At 34.7% G+C, this 22993-nt stretch overlaps 1 protein-coding gene across 1 annotated transcript; it reads left to right on the top strand.

Moving 5' to 3' along the window:
• The first annotated feature begins 2444 nt into the window (after positions 1-2444).
• On the top strand, positions 2445-22917 carry LOC123311995. Its single transcript, XM_044896162.1, has 5 exons — positions 2445-2641; positions 7203-9585; positions 10068-10169; positions 10233-19830; positions 20096-22917. Exons 2-5 carry the CDS (start codon positions 7221-7223, stop codon positions 21702-21704), a joined length of 13674 nt encoding a protein of 4557 aa, XP_044752097.1. The 5' UTR covers positions 2445-2641; positions 7203-7220; the 3' UTR covers positions 21705-22917.
• The last annotated feature ends 76 nt before the right edge of the window (positions 22918-22993 follow it).

The raw sequence follows: 22993 nt of genomic DNA, 5'->3' as shown, positions 1-22993 counted from the left end.
TTATAACATCGTAATTCGATAAGATTTTTAATGCGGTAGTTTTCTAGTCTCATACTTTTATTTCCATGTTACATTCTTGAAACTCCAGAATTGATGGCTGAATATCTATCAGCTCAGCGGTTTCGACTCTGTAGTTTATTGAATAGCTTTAAAAGACTGAGTAATTTATATTTTATGTCAAATTCAATATTGATATATGGGTGGTAGAAAATTGTTTATTTGATTTATGTAGAATTTTGTTTTCTTATGGATTATTTTATTTTAAATGTTAAAATGGTATAAGTATTTATGAATAATCTCTTATATGTGATTTTAGAATGTACAACAGACTGTATTATATAGTGTACTCATTGTTGATTATTGTTATGTATATTACGTAAATATTTATAAGTACATGTACTGTAGAGTGTTGGAAAAGGGTAGTTCTTCTGAATATGAAAAATTTGTTGATTCCGTCTTATTGTCTGAGATTGAATATTTCGAATAGTGGATTTTATTGGTGATATATTAAATGTTTATCTATGTATGGGCTATATACAACATTAAATATTGATGAATATCATAAGTTATTTTCACCTTATTTCCCTTCCTAGGGCCTGTTCCGATATTGCTGCTAGTACTGGCCCGCAATCGAATAACAATAGAACTCGAACGACTGGGCCAATAGGCATCGTTTCTGAAATACTGACAGTACTGTTCAGGAATATCGGAACAGACGGCTTATATAACTGATCAGAAAGGTTTTTATTATAGAATCGAGGTTTATTTTTAATTCATATTATGAACCTTTCAGAGTGATGCCGGAAGACTAGAATATCACATATATAATCTATGAGGCAATGGCTGTTCAATCACCGGGTTCGTTTTAGTTGTTGAGCTAGACAACAATTATTGCACCTGTACATAAGGGTGGGGGAGGGGAGGAGGATTCAGATTATAGAGAAGACTTCTCTGTAAACTGTGGTAAAGGACATTACAAATGACTAGCAACGTTTTCGATATCATTGGGATCCACGTGATTCACTGGTATATATGGCTTTGGTAGGAATCTATCCCAGAGGGTTAGTCTAGGATATTCGGCATCGAAAAGGTTCTAAGATTCGAATGAAGCGATACGCATTTCCAGTCACTTATAACATCGAAAGTAGGTTGCTACTCTATAATGGTTAGATTTTGTCGCCATCTATGGAGTTTCAGTGATATATATTAATTGAATGAAGAATCACACATTTTTTTTGTTTCATGTATGTCACGTGAGAGATGAAAGTCAACTAGGTTTCGACGCTGTTTTGATATCAGAATGCAGAATAATTTCTGCGCTTCCGATGTTTCGTCTTCGATTTTTGTTTCTGACTAAGGAACTCCAAATCTAATAAAAAGCAGAGGCGCGTCGACTACTGAATTATTATTTTTTTTCGGAAATAATAAGTGAAACTCTTTTCAAAGTTAACCGTCCAACGATATTGACCCAGTTATACGCACGTACAACTTTCATCGGCAAAATAACGGAGGGACAAGAATTGACTACGATCATTCAAATTTCGCGCAATCTAGTCGAACTCTGAAATAGGAATTCGTTCGACACGTGCTTGAATAACTTATTTTTTCAAATTCTACTACAATGAAGAGGGGATCGGTGTAAACATGAATGAAAATAATTCAAATAATTTGTTATTAATGCACTTGCAATGCTCGTGATGTCAAAGCACTCCAGTGCCATCTATTTGTTAGGCGCACGCGTCTGATTGGAGCTTCTGCGTTGCCAAGCTGCACGAAATTTACTCCCAGTAAGAATAGAATAGAAAATTCTGCCCATGAATTTTAAAATTTTTTTTTTTAATAGAATATTGTCACTAAATCTTTACATATTCTTGTAAAATTGTATAAATATAGAAACGTTTTCTGATTTTTTTAAATAGTCTTGATTATTGTCCAATATTTTCATCGAAATCCTCTACCATTTGTATATTGTGGCAAAACCCCTTTATTCGCTCCAAATATTCAGATATTTCAGATAATTTTCAGCCAATTAATTTCCCTTGGATAAAAACGACTTTAGAATGTTGCATTTTGAATAAGGCAGATTTTTGTGAAGTAATTTGTGGTAGGGAAGACTCTAAAAGACCGAAAATGTCCTCACTACTGTTATATTATGATGCGCTTATTATAAGTATACAGTGATAGTGGTCAAGACCTTCGAATATTCGAAAATATTTTTATCTAGAACTCTAGAAGTACTTATGGTAAATTTATGTATTTATGATGTTATAGTTATATATTGCGAATGATAACCAGTTACAATATTGAAAATGAAACTAAGATTATAAGTAGATAAGAATCGACCCTAAGCTGTGAAGAATTTTTGTGAGAATAATTTTTGTAAGAGGAATCTCAGTAAATCTATTGAAGAGCTATGAGTCGTGGCAACACTGATGCGCTGTGAAGGTGGACCGTCATAGTGTTGCGTTTACGGTGAGCTTCGCCCTCTGCTAAATTAAAACAAAGTGTGGTGCATATTTGTTGATGTTAACCTTAAACGTGGATTAAACTGTCAAAATGGAGTTGATTTGTCCATCATTAGTGCATCAACGTCCAGCTAAAAGTAGACACAGAACTTGAAACTGGGACTAACCTAATTCAAGTGAGTTTTTTATTGGTGAACTATTGTGTTGTCACTTCGATATGAAACGTCCTTGATAAAAGGGTGTTCTAGTATCAATAACTGTAATCTCCCCCCACACGTTCACTGAAACAAAAATGCTTATATGTTTATGTTACATAAACATTATTTTCAGATGGTTTCTATTTATCGATCATCTGGTTTTACTTCCATTTTCCTGACTTGATCTTCGGTTTTGTGGTCTGGGTGTAAGCAGTACAGAGATCTGTAACTCGGTTTTTGTCAATGTTGAAATTATGTTCAGAGGGTGGGTGCCCTATCAAATATCTTTGTCCGAAATATTTTAAGTAAGCATGCCAAAACTATTTGCTTTTCAGTCAGGGGTATGTCCATTTTGATTTTCTCATAAATGACTTGTAGTCGCGCAGTTCGCTCAAGGGTTTTGGTTAATCAATTAACTAACATTTATATGCGTTGACTTTGTATATAGGGGAAGGGGGGTATTCGGGGTATCACTTCTATAGTTCTATTGAAATTTCTGAAATGAACGTAAGTATGAGTTTTCGTTGGCATACTGTATATTCAGAGGGAATTTATTCCCGATATGAAATGTTGATCTTGATGCACATGTGGAAAGTTGGTATACGTGATACCTATATCATTTTACCTTCTTACGTACTTACCCACAATAAGTGTACATCCACTCTTTATTGCTTTTCATTGAATTAATTTTTTCAAGAATAAATATTGAAATTCTCTTATTGAGTTTTTCGTTCAGTAGGGCCTCAGAGCATAAGAAATCTATGAGAAAAAATTTCCACGTATAAGTGATATCAGTAGTCTAATAAATTCATTCTAGAATGTAGGCATATCATATGCCTTTTATATGCTACGGTATACATATTATACATATGTACATACATGTAAATAGTATGCTCGGGAGTAAGGTACTCCAAAATAATAAATTTACTGAAGGCATAGTGGAATGAATGAAACTACTTGTATCACTAGATTGATTTTTTCAAATTTAAGATCCACATTTCCATTGCTCATCGCTTATCGGTCATTCCTATTGCTAGATGCTAAAAAAACCTTGATTGCTTGAAATTTGTGTAAAACTTCATTCTTATTGGTATTCCGAAGACGAAACCTATCAGCCGCCAGCCGTATCATCTTCTGCATTTCAGCTGGTCACGTTTGAACTGTAAGAAATGTATAAAGCGACATTTACCAAATTTTCGAGTAAATTTCTTCTCATTTCGACTATTTCGTACTGATCTCTGAATCCTTCGGAAGCCAGATCAAAATCGTTCCTAGAGAAACTTGAATTTTACGAGGAATTGTATACATTCATCTAGGCGATGGCGATAGGTATTTTGAAAATTACAGTAGGAGTGATGCAAATCGCATCACTCCTGCATAGGTATTTCAAACTTTTAGTGAAGAATGTGCGAAATTATTTTGGGTTATATTATTTTTATTACCACTGAATTTTTTCCACTTTGAGACACACAACTCTAAATATTTGTGTTTATTTTTCGAGAATAAAGACGATGGAATGTGTATTCAAAGTAGGCATTGGAGTTTTTTTGCAGACAAAATGTTGATGATATTTCTAGTATCTTTCAAGATATGGATGAGAATTTGAAAATATGATTACTTGCATTTTCAAAAATGGATTCAGACATCTAGCATTTCATTCTAGAGTTAGACTTAAGGGATCGATATAGAACGGAAGTGACAGATGTCATTGATATTAACCTCCTGCGTAAAATTGATTCAAATAAGAAATTGCAACCATATTTCAAGACTTTTAAGAAAAAATCTATAACAATCGCAGTTGGCACTTATCAGTAGTATCATGTTTTTGCATGCTTGTTTCTAGAAATGATAGCGTCATCAGTTTGTCCAAATGTCTGTAATTTTGATCCTTAAGTGGTCTCAAACTCAATGATGTAGAATTCGTGGTCAAATTCAATTCTGCTCGGCTGCAGCTGTAAGCAATTTTAACTTCCGTTTCGAAGGAGAAGAATGGCTAGGGACTTGTCATTTTAGGGGTAGGGTAGGTTAATGGGTATCGTATCAGTAAGAAATAAAAAAACCCTTGCAATTGTTGGGGAACAACATCAATTTTAGTTTCTAAGGAAAAAATAACTTTTCAGGTGCCATCTTCAGAGAGCAGGGGCTTTTCAAAAACAAAACATTTGAAAGGCCCACCACTAATCCCTATAAGTCTATAATGCCAGAGGGAAGGTTTCATAGCATGACGATTTTGAACAATCGGTACATTTTTCTTTCTGATTGACTCAATTTAAACTTTTTTCTACATCCATATTTCTGTACGATTCAAAAATAATATTTGTGGCCATGTCGAAGTAACCCGACACCGCAATAGGAAGTAGGCATCGAAAATTAGAATGATGGCTAAAAAACGCGTACACCAGTGTCCAGTTGGTCACTTGTTTCCTATCCAGTCACCTTACGGCTACGAGGTCGATGACACACTTCTCTGTGATACATTCGTCGATTTTAATCTCGCTGCATTTGGTTGGAAAAGGTCCAGTGAGTGGCTTGCGTCATGGAATCACGTGAAATATTGCCCATTTTTCTGTGAAAACCAAACAAATCCGCCCCTGATAAAGTGTAATTTAAGTAATGTTAGTATTTCCCTAATTCAATGTTTCCAGTATGTTGGAAAAGGCTAAGTAGAAAGAAATCTCAAAAAAGTCCAGAGAATTTAGGTCGCTTTATCTAAAAGGCCACCAAAATCCTGAATGGTAGCTCTGTACACTCCCTCTTTTCACAATCATTCCAATCTTCCTTTTGTAGAATGAAAAATTTTGTTATTACATATAAGTATATTTGGTATTATTGATGAAATAAAAAATTTGAATGCTACAAGCGCTCTTGAGGGGGTGTAATATACCCCCTATAATCCCCTGTAGGACCGCCCATGGATATATGTAATATTGTAGTACGGTTCGGGGAGGACCATTGTCCCTCGATAATGAATCGATACAAAATGGAGAATTCAAGCCTAGGCATGATGATCATGCAAATAAAAATCATTATTTTTCAACAATTTTGGGTTAGCTAGGGCCATATTCCTGAAAGATTTCAGAAAAGGCCAGATTTCCATTTTGAAGTGCTTAACAAGGGAGGGGTCAAAGATGATTTATAGACGATCTATAGGTTGTGTCATTTCTGTTGAGGGCTTTAGATAGTGGGAGAGTTTGAACAGTACAAACCGAAAATCGGGAACATGGTCTTATCGAGTGAAAGTGTTAAAATTTGAAAACAGTGTTTAGGCAACAGGATAAAATTTCTAATTCGTCTTACTTGTGAGGTAACATTATAACTTCATATTATCCGAAATACTCTTTAATTTTAATATGCCTTTTCGCTTATTAAATTCTGATTTTTGTATTGAATCCAATAACTCTTAGATGAATCTCTCGAGTAGTTCTAGACACTACATTGTCCGTACTTTTATGTGTTTACTCAACATTTTTTGCATATCAGTATGAACTGGTAGATTACCTACATATAATATATCTTCTTTGATTAACTCATACTAAACTTCAATACAAAGGAAGACTCAGATATTCCTATTCAGATCAGAATTATTACTAATTCTACTTATTTGCTTGTTAAAAAGCCATTTGAAGGGCACATAATTGCACCCCCGAAAATAATCTTTATCTACGACTATAATTTGCAACAAATATGAAGAAGATGGAGAACCATTGATAGTGTAATTTCGAGTTCGTTTTCCTATATTTTGTTTAGTTGCGTCTTTCTGGGAATAATATGGGATTTGTTGTGTTTTGTTTACTCTCGTGTTTACTGTACTTACTGTAAGCAAAATAATCTGGGATTTTGTAGTTGTTTGAAAGTTTAGACGGATTTCAGTCGATGATGATCCATATGCCTTGTTATACAGGGTGTAATTGCGAAAAAATAGCACCTGAAAAGCCATGTTCGATTTTTCTCAGAAACCAGAGAAGTGACAGAATTTGAATTGAACAAACCTTCTATGGAAGTGAGAAGGCAATACAAAAATTGATGGTACTCCCCTATAATGCATAAATGATATCCGTCTACTAGGTAAATTTAGGATCGAAGATAATTCTAGCCTATACAACTCACGCTATACGTACCACTTGATTTTTTTTGAAGAATGGCAACTATAAGCATGAATTGACAAGAGACCCTATGTGTTCAAAATGAATCAAGCTATCAAAATTTGATTTTTCAGTGGTATTATATGAATAGGGAACCAATTTTCTCGCGGGACAAATTTTAAAGTTTGCATTTCTTACTCCTTGTCTGCTCAATTTCATTTCTGTCAGGATTCTGGTTTCCAAGAAAAAAATTTCATTTCTTTTCAGGTGCTATCTTTAGGGAATTGTTTCTATGTGGGGTTGCTAAAAAAAAATCATATGAAAGATTCACACCATTTTTTGACAAGGATTCAACCCAATTTTATCGCAACTATGCATTTACATTCTGTGTAGTAGAATCAGCTACGTGTGTTCTTGGAATTCGTTGTAGTATACCTATAACTGAATTTTTTTTTCAGATTTAAGATACCATCGCCATGGTGAACGGTAATGTCGATAAAAACAATACCAGCACCAATACGAAACCGGACGAAGAGAGTACTGAGCAGGAAGGAGTTGCTTCATCATTAGACACAACAGCTTCCTCTTCACGAAAATCTTCCGACGCGGAACCTCCATCTGACAACCACAAGAAAGTCGATGTAGGGGATGGAGAAGCCGGTACTCGAGCCATGGCCGAGGTTTCCACGAAAATTGGCCTGTTTTGCAACGTCCCCTTGAACAAAATACGTTTGAGCAGCGAGGAAGAAAGTTCGTCGAAAATCAAGCAAGTCTCTCGTAAACTGCTCTGCCTGTATTGCGACAGAAGTTTCGTCAGTTCAAATCTTCGGCAGAAACACGTAGAGCGTTGTCATTCGGAAAAGCAAAACCGTCGGTTAAGTTCGCGTAAGCTTCAAAGTCAGTTCACGACGACAGCATGTTTTCATTGTGATAAGTTGCCAGTAGAACATTCACTAAGGCAGCTATTCGAACATCTTGTCTCGGCACATTCGCAGAAATATTTCGGATGTTTACTCTGTGAGGAGAGGTTTTTGAATCAGATACATTTAAACGATCATAATACCAAGCTTCACAATTTATCACAGAAAGAACACCAAAAAGTGCACCTAGTTAACATCGATGACGAATCGAAAAACGATGAAGCAAATAGAACATCTAGCACCACTGAAGACAGCAAGGGCAAGGAACAAAAATCCACGAAAAACAACGCCAAAAAGAAAAAATCAACAACTAACGCAAAACCACCACCCAGACAGTTGAGAAACAGGAAGAAAGTAACCGTAAAAGCTTCCAAAGTCGGTTTGAAAAGAAGCAAAAGGTTACAATCAGCTCAAAACAAAGTTCCTGTCCGAAAAAAGAAAACTAAAGCAGTGGAATCGGCGAAATCAGATGAAATAACTTCGAAAACAACAGATAAAGCAAAGACCAGCGCAGTAAATCCATATCCAGAATTCGATAATTATTACCGGGTGAAAAAAATTACCGATCATTCGATAGATAACTTGAAGATAAGTTCTCTAACTTTCGATGATGTTTTCGACAAAGCCTTTTTTAATCGGATCAAGTGCAATATCCAGGAGAATCTGTTGTACCATCTCGATGGTAAACTATTCAAAAACGAAGAATCTGAAAGTAGGATTTCAAATTTTGAAAAAAATCCACCAACTCAGGAAATTTCCAGTAATAGTTCAGAAAATTTCGGTTGTGATTTATCTTTGAATGCGGTCACCCCAGTCACTTCAATTTTAACTTCAAATTTTGGGGAAGATTTGGAGTCACAAATTGAGTATGGATCGAAACCTTCAAAGAAGAAATTACAGATTAGGCAAGACCCAGTTAGGCATAAATATGTCACGAGGAGAAAATACCAAGCAAGTATTCTTGAACACAAAGAGAACAGAGATCTCAGTAAATTAGACATGTGGACACAGTTGATCATCAAAGATCGTCAGCAGAAGGTGTTGAATGGTCAGAAAAGTGCCAAGGAGATATTAGAATATACAACCTGTGCTGAGTACAAATTGAAAATTCAAAGAAATGAATTGAATAGAATATTAGATCGTAGGGGACCTTTCGAAGATCTTAAAGAAGAAGCAAGTAAGAAAGCAGCTTTAGAACAACTAAACTCTGACTCTAACAACGAAATCAGTGAGGAATGTTTCAAAGAAGTCCGAATCCTTATGGAAGACCTCTTATCTAAAGTGTCTAAAAATTGTTTTGGCGATCAAGATGATACTTTAACGAATATTATCAAGTTGGACGAAAAAGCCGATTTTCTAGACAAAGAAGATATTCCGGAGCTGCCTGACTACTTGAAACTTCGAAGAAAATCCTCGGCACCCAGTGAAGATGAAATAGATAAGTCTGATAGAATTGCATTGATATGTTCATCACAAGAAACTGAAAACTATGAGTTACCAACAAATACGGTTAGAAGTAAGGATGAAATGGTTGAATTATCAGGGGAATGGGCCAGATCCCGCATTTATGTTTGTGCAGCGTGTGGTTTGAAAGTTCCAAATATGAAACTGTTAATTGATCACAAAAGCATTTATCATCAGAACTCTTGGGTGCAACATTACGAACTGGTGGGTAACCAAAGTGAACTTTATAGACATTTGTGTATACCTGGACTAGGAAAAGTCGGTCATGTTGAAGAAACAATACCCTGCAAAGCGTGGTTGAAAAGTGAATCTCGCGTGTGTACAAAGTGTGGTAAAGTGTGCAATTCGCTTTCGGAGTTACATAGACATATTTTAGAATGTGGAGGAGATTGGACTTGGATGTTGGCGAGGAAGAAGTGTAAATATAGGCCGTTTGGAGCAAGGAAAAAGAGGAGAGGTTAGTGCACTTGATATTTTTTCATTCATATCAATTACACTTATACTACAGAAGCAATCTTTCATTCATGAACTTATCATGTTATCCAAATCGTGGCCACTTGATAGTAGAGCGCTTGTCATTCTGGAACAATTTTTTTTTCTAAATCCGTTGCAGAGGATGTAGGTTCAGAATCTGGAAAATATTTCTGTCTCTGTGTTACCTATCTATATTGTCGACACGCTACGATTGGCAATTTTGAATCTATCCAGCCGTTTTCGAGTTCTTCGAATTCACCGGAAATTCTTCAGTAGATTTTTTCATTTATGATTATGCTCAAATAGGCAGATCTTTTAAATAGATTATTCTACGGTTCTCAAACAAAAATCACAAAACTTAATGATATAAATATCTCGACAAAAATACACCTACAAGTTTGAGACTTAATCACATATGTTCAGCCATAAAAATGGTAAAACTCTTCATGCTTAAACATTTTGCAGGTTTGGTTAAGAGAATTCGAGTAAGTAATCAAAAGACTGATCAAACAGAGAAGAAGAAGTACAAGAAAACATTTGAAGGTCCAAGACAGCGGCCCAGTGATGGTAAGTTTTCGATTTTCAGCGATGAACATCATACTTTCATATTTTACGATCTTGTATTTTCAGCGGATACTATTCAAAGGATGTTGGCTAACCTTCCTCCTAAGAGATCATCTCGTAAAAGCATTTGTATGAAGGATGGCTTCCCAAGGAACAGGCAAAAATCTCCGAAAAATAAGAAACAAGTTATGAAATGTGGGAAAATTGTGAGGCACAAATCAACTTATGATACCAATGAGGAAACTGCTAAAAAACCCAGTAATCATAAGAATGCCTCCATAAGGCATACTGTCAGAAGCATAAGTAGGACATTATCTAGTAAAATTTTAGACACAAATAGTAAATTGAAAGTTAAGAGACAATTGATTCAGAAGATCAGTAGACGATCACCTAGAAAGAGTTCACAAAATGAGTTGGAAACAACCGACGAAGCTAACAAAAATGAAGAAACTGCGGAAAAACGTACAAATATCAAGAAAAATATCAACAATGCTAAAACAAAAAAGGAAGGGGATCTAGACAGAATGAAATGTATTCTCAAAGAAAAAGTGAATATGAAGACTTTCTTCCCAGTATCTAAACGTAAGGCGTCGAAAAATCCAACAAAACTAACAGAAAATCTTAATTCTGATACATCTCAGCTATCTCTAAATATTGAGGTTAAAAATGATGCTGATAGTTCAAAAAATAAAGCTACAAAAAATGTGATCAACTTAATTAAGAAATCTTTAAACATTACTAAGAAGGTGAAAGTGAATTCGAAAAATGACGCAAATATGAGTGGAAATTCTGAACCTATAGTTGTGATAGAAAAATTACCCCAGGAACAAACTGAGATGAAACCAATACCAGCAACGAAGAAAGTACCTACTAAGAGGAAGTTGAGAAGTAGCTTTCGTAAAGTGATTGATAAAGTCAAGAAATTAAAATTGGATAATACTACTTCATCCATTCCCAATGAAAAGAATCAGGAAACAACCAGAAAACCTGTGAATTCTTTTTTAGGCCACGGAGCAAGAGAAAAAGAGAAACTGGCGACAGTTTTGGTTCCCTTAGTAGAAGAGTTAAAAGAAAATCCACCATCAAACCTTGCATTTGTGCAGAATGCAATGGATAATAATTCACCTACAGAAGAATCCCTAATACCCGAAAACATCTTCAATTTGCAACACAACACCGAAGATCTGCTTCAAGCAAAAAGTCCATTGGATACTATAACCAATGAACTGAAAAAGAATGAAACAATGAACTATTTTAGTACAATGAGTGCTAAAGTGAGTAATCTACCCGAATCTAAAACCGAAACCAGCAAAAAATCTACTGTTATCGAATCAGGAAGCAATGCTACTACACCCAATCAGAATTCTGCAATTTCACCGAACGAAGAAGCATCACAAGTGAAAGGAATGTCTCAGTTGAGCATAGAGACTGCCGCTAAATCTGACAAAAGCCCTTTAGTAAGTCCAATGCTGAGTCCATCAATGTTATCTCCCAAATTGAAGGGAAAAATACGGAAACCCAATAGAGGGTTGAATGATTGCATTGCTATGCTGACTAAAAAAGCTTTCGAAGAGACCCATAAATCTGAGGTTGTTTCTGATCTTGAACAAACAACAGAAAACACAAAGTTGGACAACACAAATGAAGCTCACAAAATAATTCGAGCAAACGAATGTATTTTGAAAATTCCGGTCATTGAAACTAATTCTTTGATTCTGTCAGAGGTATTAGATCTTTCAAAACCAAAAAAGTCCGAGGACGCCAACACTCGCGAAAATACTAAGGATTCATTAAGTTTGAAACCAACTCCGTTTTGGAACCCTTTGAATGAAATGTGCAATAGCCAGAATTCTGTGAAAGATTCAAAGTTAATATGGCAGAAAAGTAGTCCTAATACAGTCGTCAATTCATCTTTTGAAAAAGCTATTCTGAAAATACCAAAATTTATTGAAGTTTCCAGAAGTAATAACGTTGATAACATTATTCAGGGTGTCATAGAAAATTATGACGAGCCTAATACAAAAGCAGACATGACGAAGTCTTATTTAAAGGTGCCATCTGTTGGACTATTGACTTCAGTTGATAGGGTTATTGAAGAAGTTGTGAGAGGGAATTTCACAAGTTCATCAAATGAAGCAATTTCTAAGACAAAATCAGCAGCAGATAGGAAAAGTCTACCGAAAGAGAACAATATTGTACCTCAACATACATCATCGAAATCCAAGAAAGTTACAAAAAAGAACAAACAGGATAATAATTCATCGAACAATGAAAAGATTATTTCTGCAAATGTTTCTTGTTTGGGAGAGGGAGCTGATGAGGGGAAAAACCAACAAAATGGGACATGTGGGAAATTGGATATTCCTCAAATAGTTGTAACTCCCTCTATAGATTTGGTTGTGAGTGGATCACCTGTCAAAAGTATAGATATGAGTTATCCTGGGTCATCTTTGGAGGCTCCTTCAGTAAAAGAATCAACATTTAAAGAAGAATCAAAAGCAAATGATACACTTGATGGAAAGATAGTTCACACCAATTCAGATATTGTAGATATGAAAAATGTCAGCGTTTCACCTGTTTGTACAACAGTTAAGAGAAAGACTGGCAAAAAAATTGGGGAGGTCAGAAGAAGAACTAGCAAAAAACCGTTGGATAATTCCAAGGATAAGGTAGCGCAATCGAAATCAGACGAGTATGATATAGAAAAAATCGAATTAAATTTGAAAACACAAGATATTCTTCCCATTTTCCCTCAAACTAATGAACCTGAAATACTGGAAGAAAAACAACTACCTGTGAACGATAACAAAATAATTACTGCTTGCACGAATATTTCCCCAATACAACCGTGTAATGGCGGCAACCAATCGTCTTCCGAGGGTGTTGCAGATACAGAATCTCACGAACTACACGGAGAACAAAATGAAGTTGTGAATAATCTAGAAGAAAATTCCAAGAATAAGATTTCCATCTTAGAACAGATTGAAATTACGGAAGAGAATAATGAAACTATAACAGTGGATACTTCTGCTGCTGCTGTACTTAATGCAGAAGTGGTGGTTTCTGAAAATAATGAAGATAATGACTTAAAAGCCAATTCAACTGACTCTGAAGATGACCTGCCTTTGTTAGTATTAAAAAGCAGAAGTAAAAAGAGTGAAATGAGTGAAGCATCTCCTGAAAACACAAAAGAAATATCCACATCCTCAAAATACCAATCAAAAAATATTGAAAAAAACGAAGAGGGAAAAGCAGAGGCATGTAGAGACGAAAATATTGAAAAAATTAGTGATGAAAATGTTGAACAACGTGAAGAATGCATCACTGAAATTTTCGAAAGTAGCTTAGCTGGAAAAAATGTAGAAGAAAATACTGAACAATCCAAAGAAGAAAATTCTGAAAAATTGGATGATGAAAGTTTGAAAATAACGGAAAGCACTGCCATTGAGACTCCACCAAACAATTTGTTAACTGAAAATGAAAAACATCTTGATGCCGATCAATGTTCAAGTATTGCAGAAAGTGAGAGCAACTTCAAACAAGGCGAGGATAGAAGGAAGTCACCAAGAAAAATATCCAACTCAGTTGATACGAAACCTCGGAAAAATGGTAAAAAGTCGAATAAACAAAAACAATCATCCAAACATAAAGTTGACAGAGGGTTAGAAGCAACAATTGATGAAGTAAATGTAACAGAAAAAATGGTTGAGCAGAAAGAGCAACCTGAAAAATGTTGTGCTAATACATCTGATGAAGTGTTACACAAAGATGTAGATGTAGATGCAGAAATAAGTTCCGTTTTAAAACCATTGGATACAGTGGTGATAGATACACAAAAGAAATCAAAAAATTTTCTTGTTGATGCAAGTGCTCCTAACTTCACGAACAGCGTGATAAATTCGCCGTTATTCTCGATGAAATCGAGTAAAAATAAAAAGAAGGATAAAAATAAGCATGATTCAGTTAAGACGAAGTTAATTTTCAAATTTCCGAAAATTATTCTTAAAGAACCCGTTCTGCGCATTCCTCCTAGAGATATTTCCGATTGTACGAGTTTCGTAAATAAAACTGAAAGTTCCCAAGACAAGGGCATCAAATTGATTCTTGACAATCCATTTTCCAGTATTAAAGATCGAGAGGCAACAAAAATTTTGTCAATAACTAACAAGCCTGATGTTCCAGGGAAATCAACAGAACATTTGGTGGCACCAAAATTGAAAACACCAAATAAGAAAAAGAGTAGCAAACACAAAAAGAAGTCTTCGAAATCTTCAGTCAAGGGAGATGAGAAAGAAATCGTGGATGAAATTCATCAAAATACTTTAGAAGATACCAACACGTCTTCACATTCAAATTTAGCAATTAATAAGGACCTTTTCACTGCACAGGACAATAAAACGATGCTTGATGATTTCGACCTCCCATTAATTTCACCCGACTCCAGAAGTATTCAAGATATTCCTAGACCTGCAGAGCAAAAAGATAAAATTCATGATTCATCCAAAGTAATTCAACCAATAACATTAAAATTGCAAGCTAGTTCCCTGAAAAAGTGTGCTTCAAAAAATTCGAGAAAGAAAAAGAATAAGTTGACAAAACCTAACCTTTCCTCAATTGCAAGTGAGCTGGATGACAAAACTGAGGAAAATTATTTTCCTAGTTCAGAGGAATCGGAGATGGCCAGTATTGAAAAAATTCTCCCTGAAATTAGAGAAACCAAAGAATTGTCAACTCACGAGGTCAAAGAAATCGAGGAAGCCGTAGAAAAATCATCTCATACAAAAATTGATGCAATTGACCCACTAGGGTCAGAAACTGCAAATATAATGATCCCGTCAAAAATTCAAGAAGAGAATATACCTGAACAACCAACCAGATCTGACAACACAGATAAAAGTAACTTAGGGATAGAAAATAAAGAAAGCATACCTGTTAAATCTGGAAGAAGTTTACGATCCACTGTGAAAATTACATACAAACAGTCTAATATTTTCGCACTTCAAATAGAAGATAAAGAAATCTCAGATCTGAAAATAATGGAAAAACCTAAAAACTTTCAAATCAAGAATGGTTCATGTAGCGAGATGCTGTTATCAGATGAGAAAAAACTGGAGGCAGTTGTAGAATCAAATGACTCGCAACCTAAAGACTTTATAAGTAAGGAAGTGCCAGATTATGATTCATTCCAAAGTGACATAAAAACGTCCTCAGATAAGAAATTTATTACAGATTTAGATCCTCAACTAAAAAAATTGCAGAATAAAGATACTGTAGAAACTGCCATTGAGTCCTTATCCATCAGTTCCCAAAAAACGACAGAGGGTGAACAAGATTTAACTGGAGACTACTCGAAATTAAATTCATTGAATACTGTTAAGCCAGATGCAGAGATCGAAATGCCAGTTACAAAATCGAAAAAAAATAAGAGGTCATCTAAAACTAAGAAAGTATCAAGTAAGATCAGTGACTGCAAAATGGATACTTCAATGAAGTATTGTGAAATTTCTGAAGAAAAAGTAACAAGACCATTTATCACCGCTAGCATTATCGAAACTAACATTTCCAATGAAGTTCTGGATATCCAAACCAAGACTCAGTCGTCCAATGGGAATATTTCGCAAACTGAAAGTGTTGTACAAGAAGAATCTCCACAAACACATGAAGAAGAACCAATTGAAGATCTACTGGCTTCAGGTAAATATGAAGACTCAAGTTTCTCAGAAGGAGAACTGGTGATAAATGAGAGTTTTGAAAATCAGGAAAGTAATATTCTAGAAGAACCCAATTTGACTGAGGATACATTTGAAACTTCCACTACAGAAATTAATAATTTGCCCGAAGAAAAAGAGGAAGCGATTCTTGATACCGAATGCAGTGTTATGGAACAGAAAAAACAAAAGAACAAAAAAAATAAAAAAGCTAAACGTTCCAAATCCAAAGAAATACCTCATACCGAAAACCATAGCCTGAAAGCAGTCGAAGCTTTCAATTCAAACGAAAATTCATCAACTAAGACTAACGATTATCTTGTGAATAAAGAACTGTGCGAAAAAGTGGAATCCATAGGTGTGAACAAACTGGAAGACATTGATTCTGAACTCAATGATGCTATCAAGAATCTTTATCAAGATTCACTAAGTGTAAATCTCGCACATAAGAAAAAAGACGAATTCGAATTTGAAGAAGATGCGCTACCTATATGCGTCTTAGCTCCAAAATTGAAAAAGAAAAAACCTGACGTAGTTAAATACCAAGATGACTTTATGGATTCTATTCCACTCTGCAAGGAAAAGCAAGAATCGGCATCAAGTTCATCTCCTCATTTTGATATCGATTTGCAAGTTCCTTCTTTGGATTCAGGTACAGTGAGGAGACAGCGATCAGCAAAATCTAAAGCTTTGGAAAATATAAACGTCATCGAAAAGAAGCTTGATCAGATACTAGATATGGATGTTTCACCGAAGCTTAACAGTCATAAGGAAAAATCAAGCGTCCACCCCTCTAATAAAAAGAAGGTTTTAAAAAATAAAGAAGCAATTACAGAAAATACTCTTTTGAAGGATACCATTAAATGGACTCCAAAGGACATACCAACTGAAGAGAACAAGATTGAGGATACTCCTTGTCATAGGAAGGGTAGAGCTGCTAAGTCAAAAGCAATTCAAAACATAAAAGTTTTAGAAACCAAGACAATTGATTTTGAAGACATTGATGAAAACGTGAAAAAATCACAGAATACTGACGAAAATGAAAAGTTTAAGAAAATTGCTAAATCTAAAGATAAACACGTTCCACGAATTGAAAGTAATGAAAATATGATTGATAACCATTTCACAGAGAAAAATACTAGAAACGAAAAAATATCCAAAAAGGAAAATAAAATTGAAGCCGCTCCACCACTCCCCTTGTCTTCTGCTCCTGTCGACACAAGCCTTTCAAAAATTAAGGAGGTGCTCAAATTAGCCAACAAGAAGAATGTCAATGAATTGAATAAATATCCTTGGGTTCAGCGCGAATCCGAACTGAACAAACTTGAAGAAAACGATTCAGTTTGTGAAGCTAGTAAGAAAACAGATGAAATATCGTCCGTAGAAAAGATTGAAGGGATTAAATCAAAAATCACAAAGGAAAAAATCGTTTACGAAAACGATAAACCTAAAACGAATAGTGAAATGGAAAGTATTAAGAACTCAATATCAGAAATTGGCGATTATTACCTCGAAAACTTATTTTCCGGTAGGATTTCTACTGGAGAAAAATTAGACAATCATCAGAAACAAAAAATTAAGGATAATCTACACGGACCCTTCGATACTCCAAGTGGAAAAGATAGAACAGATTGTTATGATATTGCTAACATTGATGAAGAAAACGATTTGGAAGATCAAGTATCTTTTTCGTTATCTCCTTCGAAGAAACAAAAGAAACCAACAAAAAATCGTCAACTTCATGTTGATGAAATCAAGGAAAATCATCTGAAGATATCTGAAGACACACCAATTACTAAGAATAGGGGTGATAAAGTGTTGGAACATATCCATAATATTTCTCAAATAACTGACGTCAATACAACTGATCTAATTGATTCATTGGATGTAACTTTAAAGACAACTGTTGATGAAATTAGCTCTATCTTAATGGAGAAGAGGGATGAACCAGATATCACGAACTATTCAAAAGAGAATAATTTTGGAGAAACTAAAAGACTACAGACGAATAAATCAAACGAATCCAGAAAGCATCGTAATGGTAAAAAACCCAGTAATGATGAACAGAAATCGTCCCAAATATTCGATGAAAAGTCAGACAAAGCCTGCAAAAAGAAGAGGAATAGAGATAGCAGTTTCGAGGAATCCACAATTGGAAAAGAAAAAGTTCAGAACCTCGAAATGAGAACATCACTTGAAATGGAGAGCAAGAGACGAAGTAAAAGAGCTTGCAAAGTGAATACCTATAATGAAAATGAACTAGCCGAGGCTATTTTTGAGCAAGCAGCTTCTGAAAAAGAAAAAGCGAAAAAAAAGAGAGCAGATGAAGTCATTAACGATTCTTCTAGCTCCGCAAGTGCCAAGAAGATCACTGCTTCTGATGTATCTACAGAGAAAAAATTGAATACTGATGAATTATTCGATTTGCTTAAAGCTACTGCACCAGACAATTTGATTGCCTTGAAACCAGTTGAAGAGAGTCCTTCTAATACTCCCATAACAGATGATACTTTTGATGATGAGTTTGATGACATCCTGAGAAAATCACAGGCTCTATTCGGGGAGAAACCTTACAAAAAACTTGATGACATCTGTAGGTCTGATGACTCATCCAATACCTCCAAATTAACAGACTTCGAAAGATCAGAGGATAATACCGAATCGAATGATCTGTTGAAAAAATCTACACATAATTACATCGATGATACTTTTAATAATTCCGTATCTTCCATCAGCAAAAGCCAAACTGATAAGTCTGAGGAAATTTCAACTTCTCAATCAGATGATTTGTACTGTGATATTTGCAAAAAATCGTTCAAACGAATTGATAATTTGATTAAACACAGAACGACTCTCACTCATATTGCGAAGTTATCTGAAATAGAAGCCAAAGAAGCCCAAAATAAATTGAGAGTTGAAGTACAGATCAACGACGATTCATCATATTCAAATGTAGACATTGATTGTCAGAAGCAGACCAGCTCTAGAGGTTATTCATATCCCAGCAATACTGGAAATGACGCCTTAAAAATTGCTGAAATCATTACAGAGGCACTCGAAAAGCCCGCTCCACATGCAGACCGAGGTTTTTCTGAGATAATAAATCCGTTGCCAGAATACAGACGGTACAAAAGCTTAGGGGAAAGGAAAAGTTTTGAATATGATCAAGACAGCCCTAATTTATCCGAAAATATCGATGCCAATCATTACGAACCAAAAATCTCCAAAAACACAGGAGTAATTCTAGAGAAGCAGATCACTCTGTTACAAAATATTGTCGGCTTGGATTATGCAAATGATGCATCTACGTCTTCATTCCGTTCCTTAGGGAATAGTGTAGCCAGTCCTATCAGCGAGGTCAGCACCAAGTTGGAAGATTCCACTAACCATGTGTTTCCTATCGACTTGGAACGTGAAACTGTCAGAACGCGTAAAATTGAAGGCTTTCTCAAACCTCCCCAAATCGAAGACATTTCTGAAGACAGTGTCAATCCAAGGAATTCGGAAGATATCAAATCTAGGAAAGTTTTGAATCGCGACGAAGAATTATTCCTTGAATGCTGCAGCCTACTCAAAAGTGGATCAGAAGTATCGAATTTTTCCAAAAAATCAAACAGAAATTCGTTTTTGAATAATATTCCCATCAGGATGTCGGAGGAACCAGATGTGTTAGAAACGAAGAACGTGGTTTATAAAATAACAGAAAATAGCTCGGATTATTCCAGGAGGGCGACCCCTTTGGGAGATAGTTTTGGCGATACTTCAAACTCGAACACAATTTCATCTAGCTGGGAAATGAATAAGAATGATCAGTTGCGTAAAAATCAAGAAAATTTCTTCAATTTTGGTGAAACTGAAAAAAAGGCTGAGAATGATCAGAGCTGTTTCGACACTTTAATGACCAAAAGTCCTTCACCAACTGATACTTCAACAAAACCTTCCAAAACTAAGCACAGGTGAGTGTACTAAATCTTATTATAGAATTTAAGTTAATGATTATGCACTAGTAACATTTACTGCATGCCACATTGAAAAGACAACTACAATACTAATTTACGTAACGAGTTCCGAAAGAAATATTTTACGAGACGAGATATGTTGCACTTTTGTATCTACCAGTAAAAAAATAAGGTCTACCGGCTAACTAGTTTTTGTACATTATATATCTATTGTTGAATGTTCTGTTGAAGATTATTATTGCAACCAAGATATTTGTTCCAGAAAATCAAACTTGGCCGTCAAACTTTCTAAGAAGAGAAGTAGTAATTTCAATAAGTCATCTTCTAAAATGCCTACCAAAGGTGCTATGAAAAATTTCGAAGGTTTGAAAGTATCTATTCAAGCCAGTGAAATGAAATTGGATAGTCTTAAAAAGAACATGTCTCTTAAGAAACAAGAAAACAATGGTTCTGAGAAAACGCAGTCCGAAAATAAATTCGTATCTCCTAAAAGTCCTCGAAGAAAATCGAAACCTGTTAAAAATAAACCACAGATTGACGATAGGTTCATTTTCAAGGTCAATAAGAAAACTTCGTTGAAAGATGCAGAGGAGACGATATCAAAATCATCTAAGGAAACTATAACTGATAAAGTGTCTGATGTTTACGATTTTGAGGAAACCCAGGACAATACAGATGTTTTCGCCAAACCGGATTTCAAATCTTTCAGAACAAAGGGAACAGATGCTATGAAGGAAGAAAATACACTTGAAAATAACTATGAAGCTCAAACTATGTCTAGTTCTTCGTCCTCTAATCTTTCCTGTAAAAAAGCTAAATCGAATGAATGCATCACGAAGAAAAAACATATGATCATGGGTCGTATTTTCAAAAACGCTGTTAAACCCAAATTAGATGAAGAGATTAGGGATATACCCGCTATTGATCATAATGAATTAGTTGAGAACTATGTCATGAATTGTACACCCAAGCACGAAGAAGAAGAATTCAAAAAACCTAAAATGACTGAAGAAGAAATGAATGATCTCTTTGACAAACTTCTGGATAAACCAGCAGAATCGCCTAAAAAATCATGTAATACAAATAAAACAGATAAAAATAATGGAACTAAAAAAAAACTGAAAACAAAATGTAAAAAGAGACACCGATCGAATTCTGATTCAACAGATGATGAGTTTGGATTGAATAGAATTGTCAAAAAGAGACCTAGTAGAAAGAACGCAAAAGAAGAAGATAATAGCATCAATTTAGAACAAGAACTGAAAGAATGCATTGGTGTTGCAAGCAGAAAGAGTCAGAGGAAATGTACTAGTGGTAAACAGAATGTTTTGGTTGAATATTGGAGCTCTGATGAATCTGCTTTTGAAACTTTTCTGGAAAATCATCTACAGGAACTTTCTGAAAAATCTGATTTACCCACATCCAAAGATGCCAAAGAAAAACAGGAAGAAGGCTCTAAAATTCCTTCTATTCCTACTCCAAAAGAAAATCCTTCTAAAAGTTCTGGTGAAAAGAGTAAAAAATCTAAAAGTAAAGTACTTCCCAAAAAGAAAGAAATCAAGGAATCTACAGCATCAAATGAGGTATCGGAAACTTTAGGTCAGCCTAATCGCAGAAAAAGAACAGCAGCCCATCCTCTCTATCATTGGTCCAGTTCCAGTGAGGACGAACTACATGATATGATTGAAGTTAAGTCAATACGAGATGATCCTGAAGATGAATATGATGAAGAGAGGCCTGTGCAACATGGATGGATAGTAGGTGATTCCCCAAAGAAGTTGGTAACTATGCTTGCACAAGCTAAAGGAAAAAAGACAGAGCCGGAGTCATTGGTGAAAGAGCAAGGAAAAAAAAAGAATTCCAATAGTTGACATTGAGAATTCTTGGATTAAATAAAGGTCTTGTATTATTCCAAAGGACTAGAGATATGCATTTAAAGAAAAGGATAGTGAGTGTATGTATAGAATTAATGTGAAAAAATTAGGACACTATATTCTTGGTGAATTATTTAAAACTTTAGAGATGCTGAAAATCTGTTATCTGTTCGAAGCTATTATATAGAAATTGTATATTATGAAACCTGAATAAAATGATATAAGAATGCAAAGCCATATCGCATTAATATTTGTGAAATTTGAATGGCAGCTTTACAAAGGTATAGCAAGCATTAATGAAGACATTTCTTTATTTGCAAAGTTAATGGTTTGGTCCACTTGGAATTTCATATTGCATATGTTCAATTTAATCAATGTATATTACCACCTACCTTAAAAAAATTATTTGGGATGCAGACTTTTTCCTGATTATGTCTTCCAATGTGAATAATTTAATGCAGATCACTTTTAGGCGGATTCGAAATTTTTAAATATATTTATTTTTCAAAGCAATAATCATTCTGGCATATCCAAATCAGGACACCTTTGCCATATTATAATTTTTAGATCTCAATAATTTTTGGAATCCTATAATTACGACTGAATTCTTTTGTTGCGACTGTTTATTTTATGAAAGCTTAGCAAAATATTGGTGGGCTTTTATACAGCAATTTTGATTGGTCTAGTCTCCTCGAAATATGTATGTATATAGAAAGTATAACAAATGAATATTATTTTTTTTTCTACAAAAATGTTTAAGTTTTTGAATGTGAAATATTGTTGTTTTATTAGATTTTTTAGCCCATGCAATGCTATGTTTAATATTCAAACCCTTATTGATTGGGCTATTTTTCTTTGTTTTATTTGGCGGGACTGCAAAACTTATGAAATTAAAAAAATATGTTTTCTGTTTCACTTTCAGAAATAGAATTTTTGCTTAATATCTTTGTTTTAACATTGAGCTTATTTTGTTCATGTTGCTTGCTGTTTCCACTGCCAATTTGTGCCTTTGGCCATTGTACATTTGGGTCGTGATAATCTTTTTGTGTAAATATGCATACATAAATTTAAAATGTTGAGAAGAAGCATAGTATGTGTAATTATTAGTCATGTATTGGGAACAAACTGGATTGGTGAAATATCTGTTTGTCAACATTCAATATGTATTGGTAAAATTGAAAAAAATTTTAATAAAAAATTCCCCATGAAAGTTTATTTGATTGAATGAAGAATTTCTTAGGGTGGTAATGGTTAGTTCAATGGATTATTGATCTCTTCTGTGCAAC

This window comes from Coccinella septempunctata, chromosome 4 (genome assembly GCF_907165205.1).
Source record: "Coccinella septempunctata chromosome 4, icCocSept1.1, whole genome shotgun sequence".
NCBI classification, from domain to species: Eukaryota; Metazoa; Arthropoda; class Insecta; order Coleoptera; family Coccinellidae; genus Coccinella; species Coccinella septempunctata.
The sequence above is the reverse complement of the archived record's forward strand: the minus strand, read 5'-3'. Positions and strand labels throughout refer to the sequence as shown.